The sequence below is a fragment of the Mytilus edulis genome, chromosome 12 (genome assembly GCF_963676685.1).
Source record: "Mytilus edulis chromosome 12, xbMytEdul2.2, whole genome shotgun sequence".
Classification (NCBI taxonomy): Eukaryota; Metazoa; Mollusca; class Bivalvia; order Mytilida; family Mytilidae; genus Mytilus; species Mytilus edulis.
This window is the reverse complement of record NC_092355.1, coordinates 8,896,700-8,910,162: the sequence shown is the minus strand read 5'-3', so window position 1 is coordinate 8,910,162 and position 13,463 is coordinate 8,896,700. Positions and strand designations below refer to the sequence as shown.

At 33.8% G+C, this 13,463-nt stretch overlaps 3 protein-coding genes across 3 annotated transcripts; all 3 read right to left on the bottom strand.

Moving 5' to 3' along the window:
* Positions 1 to 1,719: 1,719 nt before the first annotated feature.
* Positions 1,720 to 12,988, bottom strand: LOC139497395 (collagen alpha chain-like). Its single transcript, XM_071285608.1, has 8 exons — positions 12,691 to 12,988; positions 10,794 to 10,844; positions 8,728 to 8,759; positions 7,899 to 7,974; positions 6,105 to 6,125; positions 4,880 to 4,912; positions 3,271 to 3,882; positions 1,720 to 2,371 (listed from the first exon to the last, which is right to left on the bottom strand). Exons 1-7 carry the CDS (start codon positions 12,986 to 12,988, stop codon positions 3,395 to 3,397), a joined length of 999 nt encoding a protein of 332 aa, XP_071141709.1. The 3' UTR covers positions 1,720 to 2,371; positions 3,271 to 3,394.
* Positions 1,726 to 2,957, bottom strand: LOC139499662 (collagen alpha chain-like). Its single transcript, XM_071288416.1, has one exon. The coding sequence runs from the start codon at positions 2,664 to 2,666 to the stop codon at positions 2,148 to 2,150; it is 519 nt and encodes a 172-aa protein (XP_071144517.1). The 5' UTR covers positions 2,667 to 2,957; the 3' UTR covers positions 1,726 to 2,147.
* LOC139497396 (collagen, type I, alpha 1a-like) lies at positions 2,750 to 3,385 on the bottom strand (the record flags this gene model as incomplete). Its single annotated transcript, XM_071285609.1, has 2 exons — positions 2,992 to 3,385; positions 2,750 to 2,937 (listed from the first exon to the last, which is right to left on the bottom strand). Coding segments are annotated over exons 1-2 (582 nt in total), but the record flags the coding sequence as incomplete, so codon positions are not given.
* Positions 12,989 to 13,463: the final 475 nt, after the last annotated feature.

The window sequence follows — 13,463 nt, the reverse complement described above, 5'->3', positions numbered from 1 at the left end:
AAGTCACAGGACCATGACCTTGGCGACAGGGCCTCAAAAAACTCTTCAATCTGATACATGTATTTATAGTTATGCAAATGTTTATTAAAAATAGCAGATCTATTGCAAGTAGTTCCTAACAAACTAACTTTAGCAGAAAACTTTACAATTGGTGACTATATCATCATCGTCGCCGGAAATGCAATTGTTATGTCACACTTGCCGCGACATCCGTCGCAGACGAGACAAAAGCATCAGTTCGTACTTTGCCAAAAAATCGTTTCTATTGTTCTATTATGAAAAAAACATGAAAAGAATGTGTCATCCGGAACAAGTCAAGCTACACTTTGTGTCTAATTGAGTTTTTTTATGATTATACGTTTAGAAAAAAAAAGAACTTTAAAAAGTATAAACAAAGAAAACGTAATAAAACAATAGAAAACAATAACAACAAAATAATTGGAACAAAGCTTATGTGATTTGCTTTAAAAAAAAAAAAAAACTGGTCACCGTACATATTTTCGTTTTTATATCAACACATATTTACAGTTAATTCCTCTAAAAAACGGAATAGTCTTGAGTATTTTCCTTTGATAAAATTAATTATAAAAAAATGAATCAATGATACAATTTCCTTTTTTCAAATTAATATTACAGTATGATTAGATAACAAATACCGGTTATTCAAATGAAAAGATTTTCAAATAAACAATTGCAAATTACTGGAAAATCGATCATGTAAACTCACTTATTTTAGATCAGCCTAAACCGATGTATGTTGCAAAAAATAATATATCAACATTAGCACAAACTAAATAAGCAATAAATAATGTTGTATTCTACAAAATCATGTTGAATATGTTTTCGTATAAAAAGTCAGGAATAGCATTTTGGAAGGCAAATATCATTCAATTAAAATCTTTTAATAGTGTAATACTATCAATGGATGGGTTAATACATTTCTCTATGCTATGCTGCCTCAAACATTTATAATCTCAAATGGTCAAGTCAATTTCTATGGTCACCACTCCAATCTCAAGTCCGCTTTACTCCATACATATTTTCCTCCGCGTTTAAAGAACATTTTCTCATCAAAACTACTAAATAACAATGCATTGTCCACGCCTACGTCCAGTATGGATTTGGAGGGGTCTTTGTTGCCTTCAGTGCAGTCTAGAAAACGCATCTGTAATAACAAATACAAGTGCATATTTAGGAGTTTTTGACTTTATAACTTTGCGTCGATATTTGCTGATTAACATTTAGTCATGTTTTATGTTTGAGTATTTAGACATTTCTTTTATGTGTTATATATATCTCTGTAGAAAATCCGAGACAACTTGTTGAAAATAGTCTCAATATAAATGAAGAATATTGTTAAAACATCATCCCTTGCCTAAAAATAATGTTGGTTGGTTTTTTTTGTGATTTTTCTTTTGGAAGGGGGGCAATTCATTAAACAAATCCTAGATTATAATAGTAATCAAAGGTACCAGACTTATTATTTAATACGCCAGAAGCGCGTTTCGTCTACACAAGACTCATCAGTGACAATCAGATAAAAAAAAAGTTCGAAAGCCAAAACAAGTAGAAAGTTGAGGAGTCAGCATTCGATTAAACTGGTTAAGATATGATATTGTATTACGGTAAATCCAATTGTGGCACGTCAGCATTCGAGTAAACTGGTTGTGAAATGATATAGTATTACGGAAATCCAATTGTAGCACGTTAGCATTCAATTAAACTGGTTGAGAAATGATATTGTAATTTTTATAATCCATTTGTTTCACTTTTTTAGTGATGAACAGGTGCTTAACAATAGTGAGAAGCTTAATACGTATATTACAATAAGAAGAAGTTGGCGTTTAAAATAAAGTTATTGAGTACCTAGCTACTAGTATTCGGACTTCTATTCATTTTTATAATCTTGATGAGTTACATTTTTGTTGAAAGACAATATTGACAAAACGACGAAGGAGTTAAAAGATCTTAAAACTATCAAAGTGAATACTTCTTAAAACAAAATCAGAAACATGGAAGAAAAAAAAATCAAATTTAAAATAGAGATAAATTGTGGTTTGTCATATGATTATAAAATTTGGATCAAAGTATTTATATAATCACACATTTAAAAGCATGTGCCTACGGCACAACAAATATTTAAAATTTTAAATACCCCTATGTCCTGTTGAACCAGTTTCTCCTTTTGGACCAGTTGGTCCAGGTGGCCCTGTTTGTCCAGTATCACCATCCATTCCATCAATACCACGGGCTCCTGGTTGTCCCTGGATACCATCACCACCTGTTGCTCCTATTGCTTCATCCATTCCTTTTTGTCCAGTTGGTCCAACAGGTCCTGTTTGTCCTGGTTGTCCCTGGATACCATCACCACCTGTTGCTCCTATTGCTCCATCCATTCCTTTTTGTCCAGTTGGTCCAACAGGTCCTGTTTGTCCTGGTTGTCCCTGGATACCATCACCACCTGTTGCTCCTATTGCTCCATCCATTCCTTTTTGTCCAGTTGGTCCAACAGGTCCTATTTGTCCTGGTTGTCCCTGGATACCATCACCACCTGTTGCTCCTATTGCTCCATCCATTCCTTTTTGTCCAGTTGGTCCAACAGGTCCTATTTGTCCTGGTTGTCCCTGGATACCATCACCACCTGTTGCTCCTATTGCTCCATCCATTCCTTTTTGTCCAGTTGGTCCAACAGGTCCTGTTTGTCCTGGTTGTCCCTGATACCATCACCACCTGTTGCTCCTATTGCTCCATCCATTCCTTTTTGTCCAGTTGGTCCAACAGGTCCTATTTGTCCTGGTTGTCCCTGGATACCGTCACCACCTGTTGCTCCTATTGCTCCATCCATTCCTTTTTGTCCAGTTGGTCCAACAGGTCCTGTTTGTCCTGGTTGTCCCTGGATACCGTCAGCACCTGTTGCTCCTATTGCTCCATCCATTCCTTTTTGTCAAGTTGGTCCAACAGGTCCTATTTGTCCTGGTTGTCCCTGGATACCATCACCACCTGTTGCTCCTATTGCTCTATCCATTCCTTTTTGTCCAGTTGGTCCAACAGGTCCTGTTTGTCCTGGTTGTCCCTGGATACCATCACCACCTGTTGCTCCTATTGCTCCATCCATTCCTTTTTGTCCAGTTGGTCCAACAGGTCCTGTTTGTCCTGGTTGTCCCTGGATACCATCACCACCTGTTGCTCCTATTGCTCCATCCATTCCTTTTTTTCCAGTTGGTCCAACAGGTCCTATTTGTCCTGGTTGTCCCTGGATACCATCACCACCTGTTGCTCCTATTGCTCCATCCATTCCTTTTTGTCCAGTTGGTCCAACAGGTCCTATTTGTCCTGGTTGTCCCTGGATACCGTCAGCACCTGTTGCTCCTATTGCTCCATCCATTCCTTTTTGTCAAGTTGGTCCAACAGGTCCTATTTGTCCTGGTTGTCCCTGGATACCGTCAGCACCTGTTGCTCCTATTGCTCCATCCATTCCTTTTTGTCCAGTTGGTCCAACAGGTCCTATTTGTCCTGGTTGTCCCTGGATACCATCACCACCTGTTGCTCCTATTGCTCCATCCATTCCTTTTTGTCCAGTTGGTCCAACAGGTCCTATTTGTCCTGGTTGTCCCTGGATACCATCACCACCTGTTGCTCCTATTGCTCCATCCATTCCTTTTTGTCCAGTTGGTCCAACAGGTCCTATTTGTCCTGGTTGTCCCTGGATACCATCACCACCTGTTGCTCCTATTGCTCCATCCATTCCATCATTACCACGGGCTCCAGCCATTCCTTTTTGTCCAGTTGGTCCAGAAGGTCCTCTTTCACCAGTTTTACCTTTTATTCCTGGAGACCCATTGAAATCTTGAGATCCAGTTCGACCAGGATATCCTCTCATTCCTACAAAATTTCAAACATAAATGGAATGAAAACATTTGCCTGGATTTAGGAAATACCGGTTACTTGGATGACTTATTTGTTTATCTTTATTGACAGACATTTGAATACTTTTATTCAGCCTATCAAATTTATAATACATAAATGAACGAATGATTCAAAATTAGTCATTAAATTTTCTCATATATAACTTTACATTCAGAAATCTTAAAAACTAGTGATTATCTTTTGGATAGGGTGGATTCTAAAAATAATATAGACATATATTTACAGTCTATAGATACATTTATTGCACTGTGTGCCTAAATTATTTGTAAGTATGGAATATTTGATGTGTTAATGAATTAATGTGTATTTTTTGTTGTTTTGGAGAAGACGTTACTAAGTTGTAAAACTTTTGTGCGATCTAATACTCATTTTGAATAATAAGATTTGTTTAAACTAAACTTAGATTGGGTTTTTTTCATGGCAACTATTTATGGGTGTTGATGATGTTTGATTCGTTATTTGTACGTAACGCACGTCTGGCGTATTAATTTTTTTTATTTAACCTAGTACCTTTCGTTGGCGATTATTCGTATGTTTCTCTGTCCTATATTTACTTTTTTTTGTATTGTAGTCCTGTCATGTATTGTTGTCATTTTAATGTTATAATTAACATTGCCATTAAAGCGGGAGGTTCAAACCTCCATTCTTTTCTTAAAATGCCCTGTACCAAGTCAGGACAATGGCCATTGTTATATTATAGTTCGTTTCTGTGTGTGTTTAATGTTAATGTCGTGTTTCTGTTGTGTCGTAGTTCTCTTATATTTGATGCGTTTCCCCCAGTTTTAGTTTGTAACTCGGATTTGTTTTTTCTCTATCGATTTATGAATTTCGAACGACGGTATACTACTGTTACCTATATTTGCTTTAGTTTCTATAGAAAGAAACATTAGTATATTCGTTTGACATTGTGGGTTCTGGTGATAATTCTCAATGAACCTACAGTACGTCTTACCCTGTTTACCAGGAGGACCAGGTACCCCTATTTCTGAAAATAGACAATTTAAATTTATATTTGTGTTCTTTTGGGAACCTTAGACGAGATAAAGCAACTATTATTCAAAAGCGTTGGGTTGCCTTATCGAAAATACAATTCATAACCACCAGCATTGAACGAGACCACAAAAAAAATTAACCCTAAATGGATTTTTTTCGGGCGTATTTAAATTTTAAATGAAGGAGAAATTATAAAAAAAGTATGCTTCTATTTGTATTTTGGATGGCATCACGAGTACTATGGTACTACATACTCGCTGAGATGACCAAGTACTCGGATATTTGTTCGGATTCGATGGCATCACGAGTACTATGGTACTACATACTCTCTGTGATGACCAAGTACTCGGATATTTGTTCGGATTTGATAAATATTATATTTCTCATTAAGTTAAGACTCACGTTGGTAAGTTGCCTTTGCAAAATCCTTCGAAATACTAACAAAATGTATCTATTTACAACGTAAATACGTATAGTTTAAGATTAATATGTGTTGTAACTTTGTCTCAGGTTTATCTGTATTTGGAAAATGTGTTTTAGCAATACAATCATAGTCCGTTCCTTCCGAGAAGATTTTGTCTAGTGCAGGACTGGTTGAAACAAAACTTAGAAACAGACTTTCATCTGAAGTTGTTGTCAGATCATCATGTTTCTGAACAAGAACATAATGAAAGTGCACTGCGTTGGACCTCATACCTAAATGATTTGACATGTGTAATAGTGTTTGTACACGGATTAACAATTTCATGAATTAATTACTAACAAGCGGAATACTTACTTTTGTTTATAAGTCAAGACTTCTTTGTAAACTTGATTGGTATTAAATCTACATTTGATGAAATAAATGTTTATTGGAAAGTTAATGTATTGTTTAATACATTAACTCAATAATGTTTCTTATAAGTAATTGAAATTGCAATATTTTTTTGACAAATTATGAGACGTGATATAAAAAATTCTAACTCCAAATGAACAGATGTCTATTAAGTCGAAATACATGAAATTATTGATTTTTTTTAATTAGTAGGGTTTTCTATTGTTCAGAACATAGTTAACCAATTACATCGTTTTATTGAACGCTTTTGTCAATAGTACCCTGAATTCATTAGAGTTCTAACACGGCGAATCAATTGCTATGTGAGTACTGTTTGTTTGTACACTACAAAGGTTTTATAATAACTCACCAACGACTTCATATGGTTCATCTGTAAAAATAAACAATAATACAATTCACTTAATGTTTGTTTATTTCTTGATTCACAGCAGTCCCCTTTTTAATCATTTCTATGTGGTTTTTATGTTACTAAATTGAAATTGAAATGAGCTATCGAATGAGACTCATAAATGAATTTATACTAACATGTGCAATATGTGTATATTTGGAGCAGGATATCATTACTCGGCAGCTGAGATCAACCGAGTTTGTTGGGGAGAGGGGGCATAGTCTTCAGTTTTTCTACATTGTGTTATGAATAATATGAATAATTGTGATTTTCTTTTTTAATTGGTTTTTCCATTGATTTGTCAGTCTTTTTTCATACTCATAAGTGTGAATTCATCTTTTTTTATCTTTCGTCTCTTTATCATATATTCTATCACATTGAAATTAGAGAACATTGGTAGGTGCACTTTACTTCAGATGTATTTTTACTGGTATATATGTCCAACAACCACGTGATTGTTTGCTGTTTGATTTATGCCCAATAGGTATGTACAATGACGAACGTCCAACGAGATGATATTTTGAACTGTCATTGAAAAGTGCGGGAAAATTTGAACAGAACAATCATTAATAAAATTGAGAATGGGAATGGAGAAGCTGCAACGTATTTTTAATGTGCAAGATGCATGGCGCCCTACTTATACAATTAAACGTTCCCGTAATGACCTGACACTGCTCTATCAAACGGACGCCCAGTTATGACAAATTTGTTATTGCCGTCCAGACGATGACCAGAGGTCACCATATTTTTCCCTATTTGATCTTTCTCTTGTATAACATGAATGATACGAAATGGAAACTATAAAATGGACCATTGTTGTTTATTTGATAATTGTAAAATGCTTCACGCTCATTATAATTTTTATTAACTTTTTTAATAACATGATCAATAATAAAATACAAAATACGCATTTGTATAGGTGTAATACCAACAAATGATGGTACGTCACATCCGGTTGTATACGAAAATAGGTCGAAAAAATATTCCCTTGAATTTGACAGTTGTAGGTAACTAATCCTACATTTCGTTACAGTAAAATATTTCTGTGTCATAAACATATGTTTTGGGTGTTTCAAAGCACAATCATTTTTTTTGGGAGGGGGGGGCGGGGGTTCTATGGAATATTTTGTAAACTTGAGGTAATATAGTTCCTAGATCTTGTATACAGGTGAAATAAGGTCATTTCTGACTCGTGATACTTTTGGTATATTCAGTATAAAGTTATGCATATTATAATGCAAAATAACTACTAACATTGATTTTGTTAGCTAGCAAAACGATAAAATGTGAAAAACAGATTGGAAAAAAACATTAAAATCAAAATCAAAAATTCAAATGCAGATAAATTTTCTCTTTCATATAGCAATTCATTTTCCAACAAACCTTTAAAGTTTCTCCTATAAGAAATTACTCGTTTTAATGAATCAAACGTTAAAGGGTCACAATAGGCACTGGAAAAATGATTTTTTTTATGAAGGTTTTTTTTCACAAAACGTTGTCAACTAATGGAATTTAATCAGACTGCCATACAAATGAGAAGTTAAGCTAGCTATAGTCCACCATTTGCTATATCCATAAGAAAAAAAATCACAAAAATACTGAACATAAAATGTCTGTACCAAGTCATGAATATGACAGTTGTGATCCATTCATTTGATGTGTTTGAGCTTTTGATTTTTCCATTGATTTTGGACTTTTCATCAGAGATCAATATTTTGTCTTCACACTTTTTTTAATGAGAAAGAAAATATTTACCTTGTTTATGCTCTTGTCCAAGATCGAAATATACGTAGTCTGCGTCGTCAGTATATCTTTTCACACGATCTACAAGCTGTGTTTTTAATGTAATATTTTTATGTTATAAATATAAATTAAATTTGTAAATAGAAATTTAAGTATAAATCAATATTAAAAAAAGTACTATCAATGAATTCATTCGCCGCTCTAGAAACTTATGTATGTTGAATCATAAATTTCCATGTGCGTACCCAAAAATGGAAATAACATAACTTTATTTGTTAAATTTAAAACATTTAGGACGCTGTGATCGAATCAAAGAATGCAATAAATTGTTCATTAATATTCCGTATCAACTTCATAGATTATACACGAGGGTCTTGAAGTATAGATTCTGGGTACTGACGTTGGTTATCATCTTAAAAACGTTTTATAGTATTCTTTTATTTTACATTATGCATATTACTTTTACTGTTTAGTCTGATTTTAGTGATTTCCATTTTACGGTACTCTTTTCTTACAAGTAAGAGGTTTAGGTAGCTATAAAACCAGGTTTAATTCACCATTTTTACACACAAAAAATGCCTGTACCAAGACAGTATATGCCATTTGTTATCCATTCGTCTGATGTGTTTGAGCTTTTGATTTTGCCATTTGATTAAGGACTTTCCGTTTTGAATTCAGTTTTTTTGTGGCTTGACTTTTTATGTACCAATTGTATTGCTTTCATTACAAATTAAAGTTTCCTTTGAGTAAAATTGAAGTTAAAAGTTACAAATAGAAAAGTGAAGAAATTGCTTAAGATATAACAAAACAAACATGATCGATTAACTTAGAAAAATTCAACCTCATCTTTATCTTGTTGTTCTGTAAGTTTACCTGCAAAAAAAAATCAAAACTCTGAACTTCAATATTTGTCTATGTTGCTATCTGAAAAACTTTCACTAGAACTATCTTATAGTTAGAAATTTTAGATATGCTAAATACAGTTATCATTTGTAAGCACTCGCATCAGCAGCCCAGTAGTCAGCACTTCTGACAGTTCAGTGTTGACTTGAGCTATCATTGATAAATTCATAATCATAAATTAACTGTTTACACAACTTTGAATTTTTAAATACTCAGGCTTTTCTACCTCAGGAATAGATTACCTTAGCTGTATTTGGCAAAACTTTTAGGAACTTTCGGTTTTCAATGCTCTTCAACCTTTGGTACTTTATTTGGCCTTTTTAACATGTTTTGATTCGAGCGTCACTGATGAGTCTTTTGTAGTCGAAACGCGCGTCTGGCGTATATCTAAAATTTTAATCCTTGTATCTATGATCACAGGATCAGTTTATTTGCTATCTGAAAAACTTTCACTATGAACTATCTTATAGATATGCTAAATTCAGTAATTATTCGTAAGCACTCGCATCACCAGCCCAGTAATCAACACTCCTGTGTTGACTTGAGTAATTATTGATATGTTCATAATCATGAATTAACTGTTTACAAAAACTGTGTTTGTTTTAAATACTACGGTTTGTCGACCTCAGAAATAGATTACCTTAGAAAACTTTTAGGAATTTTTGTTGAGAGGTGTCTAATTGGCAATCATACCACATCTTCTTTTTGTATTTATGATGATGCATCGGTTTCACCTTAACAATAGCTGTACCTTTAAAATAAATTCCATATTTTCCCATTTACAAGTTTTGAAGTTTCTATTCTTTGCGTTACATTTGAACCGCTGAGTAAAAAAAAACAACTACTAAATTCCGTGCTTATTAAAGCAGGACAAAGAGTAGAAAACAAGCTAATGAAATTCAAACAAATAATATCCCTATTGTGTGTTTCCTATGGTGGCGTCATTTAATATCTGTATTTCAGTTTGTCATGTTCATGCAATTTATATATTTATATTTTATTTAACAGATTAATATCTATATTCAAATTGAGATTAAATAAGTCCAGTCTTTTGCACGTTCGTTACTAAATCAACCAAATATGTTGTTATTTAATCTCTTAAATAGTTAAATTCGTCAATGTTTTATCAACCTTGATCTGACATGGTTAAGATGGTACCCATTACTTACACTAAAACAATTTGGCTCATTTAATTTTCATAAAATTTTGACAAAGTATTTACTTTGACCCTTTTACAAAAATATAAAAAATTCAAAAATTTGAACCAAGCGTTTTATCAGAAAAATTACACTGGTTATATAGCAGTTTGACAAACACTAATTTTGATCATTCAGAAGCTTTATATTGCCTTCACAACGCAACGTAATTAAAACATTAGCTGACATTACAGAGTTATCTCCCTGTAGTGTTAGGTACCACCTTAGGTATTATAAAACCATAGAAAGTTACATTGCCTCTTTCTTTGATACAATCCAATAATGAAGTTTGAAAGCCGTGTTTAATAATGTACAACAAAGAAATATAAATGATGTGGTATCATTGCCAATAACACAAATCTCCCCAAGAGCCAATACCGCAGAGTCCGCTATAAAAGGCCCCGAAATCACAAAGGTAAAACAGTTCTAACGAGAAAACAGCATAATTAATGTACAAAAAACCCACTTAATGAATATGTAACACAGCAACAAACGGCAACCACTGTTACATGATCTTGACGTGGGACAGACACATACAGTTATAATGTGGCGGCTTTAAACATGTTAGCGGGATCCCTACCCCGTCAAGATCAAGATTAACATTCGGACAATTAAATTCCATGATCCAAAGACAGAACAACAACATCAAGGCAAAAAAAAACAACATAAAAAAACGACCAAAGAGACAACAGTATACAAACAACTGCAAAAAAAAAAAACTCAGAAAAATGAAGCAGCACAAAATTCAACGTTGACATAGGATAAATCATATGAGAGTAAAAATTTATTTCCGAAAGTTAGAACTTACCGAGTATCTTTTGTGTAGATTTAGCATCAGTCTGAAGCGCAACAAGCACTGCTAGGCAATACCAAAAACACATATACATCGACCTTTTTTTGGTGTGATTGAAGTCTATGCAGAATACTTCCAAAGTAATCCCTTTAAATACTTCTTCTAAGCATTAAAATTCTTTTGTATAAAAATTGATCCTTTTGAAAAATAATCATTTTGGAGTCTTTCGCAACATGCCCTCTTAATTTTTGTCATTATGAACACATTTTTCGACTTAACTTTCATTTGAAAATATTCAAAGAATTATAAATAAAATTTCATCATATAATATATAATGTTATAGCCTTGAAAAATTAAACCATGTCAACAAAAAAATTCAAAGGTACCACGTTAACAAATCAAAGGCATCAAAGTATGCATTATGTTTTATCTAATGTGGTTGAGTTGTTAAGTGGGTTTTTAGATGTTTCATGCAGAAAGAATGTATGTGGGCTGATTGAAAGATTCCAAATAAGTAGATCCAACACTCTTCACTATTTTGTACATATGTGTATTATCACTAAGGACTTAGAATGATGATAGCAATTTATCAAAACTACATTGTCCAACATTATGGTTAAGGACTAAAATTAATAACCAGCCCTATCTGAGTGGAGTGGAAATTGTTTGTTAAACACAACGGGTGTCACTTTAGGAGAGGATGTGATAACCATTTCGGAGCACTTGAGATCATCCTTCAGTTCGTGTTGCTTAGTATATATATACTATGAAAGTACTATTATTTGTGGGGAACCAATTTATTGGTTTTTGTCCATGACTTTATCCATGAATTTAAGTGTCAAACATAATAGAACAACCGTTGTCCAAATTAAGACATGGACAGATACCAATGTAGATTTGACAGCTGATATGATCTGAAGAATATATTGAATATCGTCAAATCTGTGAATACTACAATAATAGTCACAGGGCAAACGTACCAAGCACTAAAACCGCAGGCAGGATTATACCCATTTATTCTTTGAAAACCTAATCAGTTTTCTGTAAAACTTTTGATCTTATCATAAAAAATATTTGTGATCGATAATAGTCAGATTTGCGGTATTGATATTCTATGATAAAGTGTTCATTTTATGACCTCATAAATCACCTACCTAAAAGGAATTAATCAAAACTACATTGTCCAACATTATGGTTTAGGACTCAAATTAATAACCAGCCCTTTACGAGTGGAGTGGAAATTGTTTGTTAAACACAACGGGTGTCACCTTAGGAGAGGATATGATATCCCTTTCGGAGCACTTGAGATCATCCTTAGTTTTGATGGGGTTTGTGTTGCTTAGTATATAAAGTTAAATTCTATCTTGTGTTTAGTATTTGGTTGTTTGTCCTTTAGTGTTTTGTTTCGTTTTTAGCCATGGCATTTTCAGTATTTGTCTACTTATGAGTTTAAACTTGTTTAATTTCAATATCCCTCTGGTATCTCGTGAAACCATCAGCAATTTATTTCTTCTCTATGAGACTCAGAAAAGAACCCTGATGATGATTAGTTACACCCGTCGCGCCTTTCGTCATAACCATTGTTTCCTATTGGAAATTAAAAGCATATAACAGCTTAGCCAGTTGTATCATTTTTGTGCTGACATGGGTATTTTGTAAATTCCATATTAGGTTGATCATTGTGTTGACATGTGTAGTAGTAAATACGAGGGATGATTGTTTCTTCTGCATGTTCTAGCAAGGTCATTCCAGATACCCAGCCTTTGAGTAAATACGCTGTACGTTCGTTTCTTCTGCATGTTCTAGCAAGGTCATTCTAGATACCCAGCCCTTTGAGTAAATACGCTGTACGTTCGTTTCTTCTGCATGTTCTAGCAAGGTCATTCCAGATACCCAGCCTTTGAGTAAATACGCTGTACGTTGGTTTCTTCTGCATGTTCTAGCAAGGTCATTCCAGATACCCAGGCCTTTGAGTAAATACGCTGTACGTTCGTTTCTTCTGCATGTTCTAGCAAGGTCATTCCAGATACACAGCCTTTAAGTAAATACGCTGTACGTTCGTTTCTTCTGCATGTTCTAGCAAGGTCATTCCAGATACCCAGCCCTTTGAGTAAATACGCTGTACGTTCGTTTCTTCTGCATGTTCTAGCAAGGTCATTCCAGATACCCAGCCTTTGAGTAAATACGCTGTACGTTCGTTTCTTCTGCATGTTCTTCATACGACTCAATAGTCACATTCCGGTCAAAACAATAAGAAATTAAAACCAAGAAAAGCATTTCACATCATTCATAACAATTTGTTCTTTAGAAGTTGTGAAAAATCCATATTAACGTAGTCAGGATACATATAACATTAATAAATGGGGGTCTGATGGGTTAAAGAGTGTATTTTATAGCATCAAATGGTCAAAATAATGAAGAATGGAGAAAAATTCGCAAACTTCATATCGAAAAGAGAATAATGAGGTGTTAAAACAAAAATTACTAAAGAATAATTGACAACAAGTTGATACTTGATTCAGAAAAATCAAACTAAAAGATGAAAGAATACATAAATAAAGAAACACCCTACCCCTTCCACACCCTAATGAATGTATCAAACTGGCAAAGTTGATGATAATTAAAATTTTGTATATAATGGAATTTGATGCGACTATCATATTAGTGTTAAGTTTAGATAGCTTA